A 6996-nucleotide genomic window follows, 5' to 3' on the forward strand; every position below is an offset into this window, starting at 1 on the left:
ATTAGATATTCGATTTCATAGCAATAATGTATAATGTTAACATTAAATAATTATATATATTTATATATATATATGTGTGTGTGTGTGTATATATACATATATATATAATTTTATTATAGTAATTGAATTTATTAAAATATTATTAGAATTCTTGTAATCTATGAAAAATTTATCTATTCTAGGTTATTTGTGTAGATCCGAAAACAGAAAAAGTATTATACAAAGTTGAGCTTCCAGCTGAAAACGTAACCAGTGTCGCATTCGGTGGTCCGCTTCTAGATACCTTGTATGTGACCACATCTGGTTTCAATATAAGTGCAGAACAACGACAAGCAACTCCTTACGCTGGTGCTGTATTCGCGGTGAAAGGTTTAGAAGTTCGTGGAGTTCTTGCAAATTCATTTATGATGATAGATTAAAAGAATAGGAATTTTGTAAGAAATATCAAGAAATAGATATCTTAATACTTCTTGTGAAAACGTACGTAATTTCTAAATTTTATAGTATTGAATAAAAATTAAATACTACTCCTGAAAATAATTTTTTAAATTCATTTGATTAGGTTGAAAAAACCGACACTTGACATGATTAATTAAATTTCGATTTGTAAATATAGAATACCTTTTTAATATAGTAAATTGTTGAATCATAACTTGTTTACATTTTTAAATTGATAGATGTAGATTTGTAGATCTATAATCGTTTTGTAAAATTTTAATATACATAAAAAAATTATAAGTCTATACACTATAAGATTAAAATTTAATTACAGAGTTAAATATGAACAATTGCACGTATATTTCTCTAAAACAAATATTATAATAAATATATTTGCTGCCTTCTTATATGTTATAGTATTGTTTTCAAAGCTGCAATTTTTTCCTCACAATTATGCAGAGTTGAATGCAATTGTTTGCAAGAATCCTTCATGCCAGCTGACATATATTTCACTTTCAATCTTTAAAATTTCCTGTATTAAATCATCTAATGTTTTCATCATTATTTCGTAGATATCTGTAAGATTATCAAAATTGTCGGTAAGCTTTCAGCTTTAAGTCTGCAATCTTTTTAAAGACTGTTCTAAATTGTGCAAGCCTTACATCCGTGAAAGTCTTAAAAGTATTATTGTTCAAAAAGTTATTGCGTTTTTTCCAATAGATGGTCCACGTTTATTTGTATGCGAGCGTGAATGTCAAATGTTTACGCGCGTTTTGTTGTTGACACTCAACCTAAAAACCAAAAAAAAAGTTGACGCGATTCGGTCAAATTTTGTGCTTGCAATTGTGGTTCGAACATGGAGAATTTTGAAGAGCATATTCGTCACATTCTGTTTTATTACTTCAAAAAAGAGAAGAAAGCAATTGAAGCAAGGAAAAAGTTGCGTCGAGTTTACGGCAGAAATGTCTTCAAAAACGCCAGTGCCAGAACTGATTCGCCCGATTCCGTGATGATGATTTTTCAGTCAAAGACGTTCATCGCTCCGGTAAGCCTTCCAAGATTGATGAAATGAAAGCATTGGTGCAAGCAAATAAGCATTCAACAATTCGGGAGCTTGCTACCGCTCTAAAAGTGTCCGTTGGAAGTGTTCATGACCATTTGAAATCGCTAGGCTTTGTAAAGAAGCTCGATGTTTGGGTACCGCATGAGTTGAAAGAAATTCATCAGACGAATATGAGCGTCTGCGATCAATTCATCAAACGCGAAGAAAACGATCCATTTTTGAAGCGTATGATCATGGGCGGCGAAAAATGGATTGTTTACAATAATATCAGCCGAAAAAGAAGTTGGAGTAGGCGAGATGAAGCATCGGAAAAGCAAGCAAAGGCGGAGATCCACCAAAAGAAGGTAATGCTGTCAATGTGGTGGGATTGGAAGGGAGTCTTCTATGCTACTTCCAAAGAACAAAACGATTAATTCCGATGTCTACTGTGAGCAGCTGCAGAAATTAAGTGATGCCATCGCACAGAAATGTCCCGAGCTAATCAATCGTAAGGGTGTAGTATTTCACCACGACAATGCGAGATCACATACAAGTTTGGTCATTCGGCAAAAACTGTTGCAATTATTGGTTGGAATGTGTTACCATATCCATCGTATAGCCCAGACCCTTGTATCATCAGACTTCCATCTCTTTCGCTTCTTGCAAAACTCCTTGAATAGTAAAACGTTTGCTTCTGAAGACCTCATCAAACAACACCTAGACAAGTTTCTCGCAGAGAAGGATGGGAAATTTTATGAACGTGATATTATTGTATGAAGTTGCCCGGGAGATGGCAGAAGATCATCGAACAAAACGGCCAATATATCATTGATTAATGTTCATTACATATATTAAATAAACACACCTGAAAATCAAATGAAAAAAACGCAATGACTTTTTGAACAATATTATCCATATTATCCAATATTATCAATGTTCTAGACTGATTTCACTAATGCAATAAGTTAGAATGAAATAAATTATTCCTTTTATTTCAACTTATTGCACCAGTATACTAGTTGAAACATTTTTTGAAAAAAAAAAAAGAAAAAGAAAAAGAAAACAGATCTCTTATAAGATTGAAAAGCAGAGTCATCATCAATCTCCGTAATCACATTATCATTTTTTGATTTTTTGAGAAATTGAACTGCAGAAGTTTGTGTATTATCTGATTAGTTGTCCTTGCTCGACATTGTGGATAGGTCTTTGATCTGAAACAATTCTATAGATGAAGTTAAACACTTTCAATGTGTAAATAATATAAAACCTTTCAGGAATTATATGAAAGTTTCTTTGAATAATAGGCAAAAGAAGAACTACAAGAGCATGCAAAAATTTTTGGCGCACTATCCAAATTACTCCTCGAACCACTGTACAAACACATTTCGTGGTATACATGTCCACACGGGGAAAATATCATCGAATGGTTCCAGTAACTCATTATATATCACACACGCTATATACATTTTATATAGATTTGTTGATAGAAAATCGGTGTCTTGTAAGTGAAAGAGAGAGAGAATTGGCTTAACAACCGTAATCACAATAACAATTTCACGATATTGTCACGATATTGTTTCACGATACATTCTTAATCCACCGTTATAAATTGGAAAACTTGAAATGTTTGCCTATATACAAGATAGAAAAACGTTGAATCAGTCTTATTAGCTCCGAGTCTCGAACAATACAAAGCGTCCGCGCCGTCCTTCAAAAATTTAAAATTGTTGCAATCATTGCGAAGAAATACTAAAAATCCTATAATAACAGAGAGTGCGGTCAAAGTCTCGCTACAAATGTTCTGAAGCATTTGATTAATTAATCAGAAGAAATATTTTTATTATTATTATTTAATTGGCCAATCAAAGAACGTTTCAAAGCATCTGAAGAACCTCCTGAGCTTACTGAACATACAACAGTTTGAAATATGTCATCGCACGCCTCAATATACAATATATTAATAAGCGAATACAATGATCTCTCACGTTGACTGTACTAATTTAAAGTATTGAGCAATAACTGTATGTACAAATAAAAAATTACCTAAATTAAGACCTAAATTAATTTAAATAAATTATTAAATTAATTTAATATATTTACACGAATTTTCTCGTATAAACTGTTCATTATCATTAAGAATCTATATAATTAGGGAGGAAAAAATAAAATCGATTTAAACCACACATTTTTTTCCGAGCATACTACGTGTGCAATAAGAAATTGCGTAACGAATACTTTGGTATAATTGCATTATTAGAAGGGACTATTATTATCTTATCGTCTTGAAATTCTACTTTTAAGTTTACATATAAACTTGTGGGAAAACACTATTGACAAATGGTGAAACAAAGTTGTGTTAATAAGAGCTAGTAATTTTTAATTCGGAGTGATCTTTTTAATAGCAAATTTCAGTAAACTTAAGCATGTAAAGTTTAACACATGCACACGTACAAATTGTTTTAGAAAACGCTTAAGTTTACTGAAACTAATTATATTAAATCTGTGTACAGTACATATAAAAAAATGTAATTATTATAAAATACATACGATAAAAAAATAACGTTTCCTTAGGCAGAAAGGCAGAAATGCCTTAGTAGAATTAATAAAAAAATAATGTCATTCTATTTATCTGTGAGCATAACATTAATTAAATTGTACTTTTAATATTATAATTATTAAGTACATGTATAATATAAATTACATACTTGCATAATAGAAATTATACATTATAATTAATGTAATGTTTTTTTTATTCTATCTAAATTTCATAAATAATATTATGATTAATAATATTAGAATAACATACTTAATGAATTTTATTATCTACTCCTGTAAATTTATTTCTTGGAATATTTATACATATATTTATACATATATATTCCCTAATTAAAAAATTTCATTTCTTTCCAATTTTCTTTACGACAATATTAGTATTGTACACGTCATGAAAAGAGCAATTTGTAAATTTGTATCTTTAGTGTATATTTTCATCTTCATCCATGGCGGGTAAGTGAAAGATATTCACAGACACTCACAAATTGACGAGGTGTCACGCACCTATGTTAAAAAAACGAAATCATAATTTTCTAATCCATGTATTAAGTAATATTTCCTTCTGTCGAGATAATGAGAAATAGTAAAGCTTGGTTTTTTTATTAATAGTATTTTTATCAATAGTAAAAATAAATAGTGTTGCAGTATATTTATGTTACATGTGAGGTACGCAACATTTTAAGAATGCTGATGACGAAATATATCGAGTATTTAAATTATTTTAAATTATTTTAAACGAGATATTGGTCTAACAGGAATAAAAATATTTCTACAAAAAAATTAAAATTAAAAATATGTACTTATAATCCATTTGGAAACACATAATTAAAACGATGTTTAACTTTAATCATAAAAGATGGACTGAATCATACAATATTTCGAAATTTATCAATAGTCAAAAATAATCATTATTGAATAATGCATTCTTATTGTATTATAAATATTTTTTACAAAAATTTCTGCGATACTTATATTTCGTAAAATATTTAAAAAAATTCTTGCAGAAACTTTTCATGAACGAACACAGTAACGTACATATATATATATAAATTTGTTTAATAATAAATTTGTTTGAGAACATTATGAATTTTTATTTCTATGTAAGAATACAAATAATTTTGCTTGTTTCCTTTTTTACCTTTCTGTTCGCATATAAGCATTGCTACTTATATTTAATGTTCCATTAGGAATATCTGTCGGCTATGAATATTATAATAATCTGTTTGTAGGCAGGCGCGTAAATGTATGAATTTGACAATTGAGAAGATAACAGATATTTATGGCTTTTCTAAGGGTCTTCATTGGGACAATTGTACTCAAAAGTTGTATTTTGTTAATTTTTACGATCAATATATACATAGTCTAGATCCAACAGGTGTTGTGAATAGTGCATATGTAGGCAAATATATTTATTATTTCTTCTTTATAAGCTTTCCTATGTTCCAATGAATTTATAGCACATTTGTAAGTTTCACAATGCTCTTTCAGAACAGAGAAATATTGGAGTTGTTATACCAGTAGCTGGCACGACTGACCAATTTGTAGCAAGTGCGGGAAAAGATGTTCTCGTTACATGGGACGAAAACAGCAATAAATCGAACCAGTCAAAGTATTATTTTCGTTTGACTCTCAGGTTTTAACAAGAACCTATGATGGGAAAGTGGATCCAACTGGAAGATTGTGGATCGGTAAACTGTTACGATTAAATAGAAATGAGATCTATTCACTTACACGATTAATATTTTCCACAGGTACTATGAGTAATAAAGTTGCTATGAATGATATGAAAATGGCAGTAATCCCTAAACAAGGATCGTTATATCGCATTAATGATGACCTAAAATTCGAGAAGAAAATATCATCCGTTACAATAAGTAACGGATTGGCATGGAATAGGCAACATAGTCTCATGTATTATATTGATATACTTACTCAGATTGTAGCATATGATTACAATCCGAATAATGGGACATGTAAGATATTAGATTTTCTATAAAATTATATTATAATAAAATGTTCAAGAGTAAGAAAGAGTAAGAATCATATATAACTGAAAATTACAATACTGCTTAAAAATAAAGAAGAGAATTTAAGGATTGCATATGCTTATAGTTTTTATGTTTTTTAGCTAACAAGAAGATTGTATTTGATCTTAGTGAGACTAATTTGAAAGGATTACCCGTTGGAATGACTATAGATACAAATGGCAATATTTGGATAGCATTATTTGCTGGATCTCAAGTAAGTATACAAAGCAACATTTAAAAATAAATGAAATTGTTTGTAATATTATAGAGTTCTCTAATTTATATATACAATGTATGCATACATTGGATTAGCAAAAGTTCATACTCGATTTATTATTCAAACAGCTGCAATTTTGTTAAAAATAAACAAAGTTTAAATTTTAAAAAAATTTAAAGCTTGAAATCTCTACTTTTGAATAGTTACTATATTTTTTGAGTTTATATAAGTTTTATAATTTTTACATATAGAAAACTACGAGCTGAAAAAAATGAAAAATTTTCTTCACTTTGTAGATCTGTAGCATGACCAAAAAAAAATTTGAGAAAATTTTCGACTCTATCGTAAAAGCTTGAAGTTTTCCTTACAAAATCGCTTTTTAAAAATGTTCCTATGATTTTTTGTTACCGAATTGTTGCAAATTAAATAAAATGAATATTTTGACTTTGATTGCTCATAAAACTATCACATTATTACAAAAAAATTAATTACAAAAAAATATTTTTAAATTCTCTCATTTAGATAGAGTAAGATTTAAATTTTATTTTATTTTTAACAAAAATAGCAGCTGTTTGAAATTTAAATAATAAATCGGGCACGAACTTTTGCACTAATTCAATATAATATATACATATAATAAAATTTTATTTTTTATTGTAACTTTTATTAAGGAAAAAAATGAGTTATTATTTCTTGAAAATGATTATCGAAAAGACAAT

The 6996-nt window shown here is 28.8% G+C and overlaps 2 protein-coding genes across 5 annotated transcripts in view; both read left to right on the plus strand.

Annotated features, from left to right (window-relative positions):
- The window catches only part of LOC108688466 (regucalcin-like), a 10344-nt gene extending 4649 nt beyond the window's left edge, over nt 1-5695 (plus strand). For 3 of the 4 annotated variants that reach the window (XM_018194734.1, XM_018194736.1, XM_018194737.1), the window contains 2 exons: nt 183-480; nt 5522-5588. In XM_018194734.1, coding sequence (XP_018050223.1) covers nt 183-419 — 237 coding nt within the window. In that variant the 3' untranslated portion in view covers nt 420-480; nt 5522-5588. Of the gene's footprint in view, nt 1-182; nt 481-5521 lie in introns of all 4 variants that reach the window. The other variant, XM_018194735.1, reaches the window with a different exon arrangement.
- A 64-nt stretch (nt 5696-5759) lies between these two features.
- The window catches only part of LOC108688469 (regucalcin-like), a 6213-nt gene continuing 4976 nt past the window's right edge, over nt 5760-6996 (plus strand). Inside the window, 2 exon segments of the mRNA XM_018194739.1 lie at nt 5760-6006; nt 6162-6274. Of these exon segments, the coding sequence (XP_018050228.1) occupies nt 5790-6006; nt 6162-6274 (330 nt within the window). The 5' untranslated portion in view covers nt 5760-5789.

This window comes from Atta colombica, unplaced genomic scaffold, assembly GCF_001594045.1.
Source record: "Atta colombica isolate Treedump-2 unplaced genomic scaffold, Acol1.0 scaffold233, whole genome shotgun sequence".
In the NCBI taxonomy this organism is placed as follows: domain Eukaryota; kingdom Metazoa; phylum Arthropoda; class Insecta; order Hymenoptera; family Formicidae; genus Atta; species Atta colombica.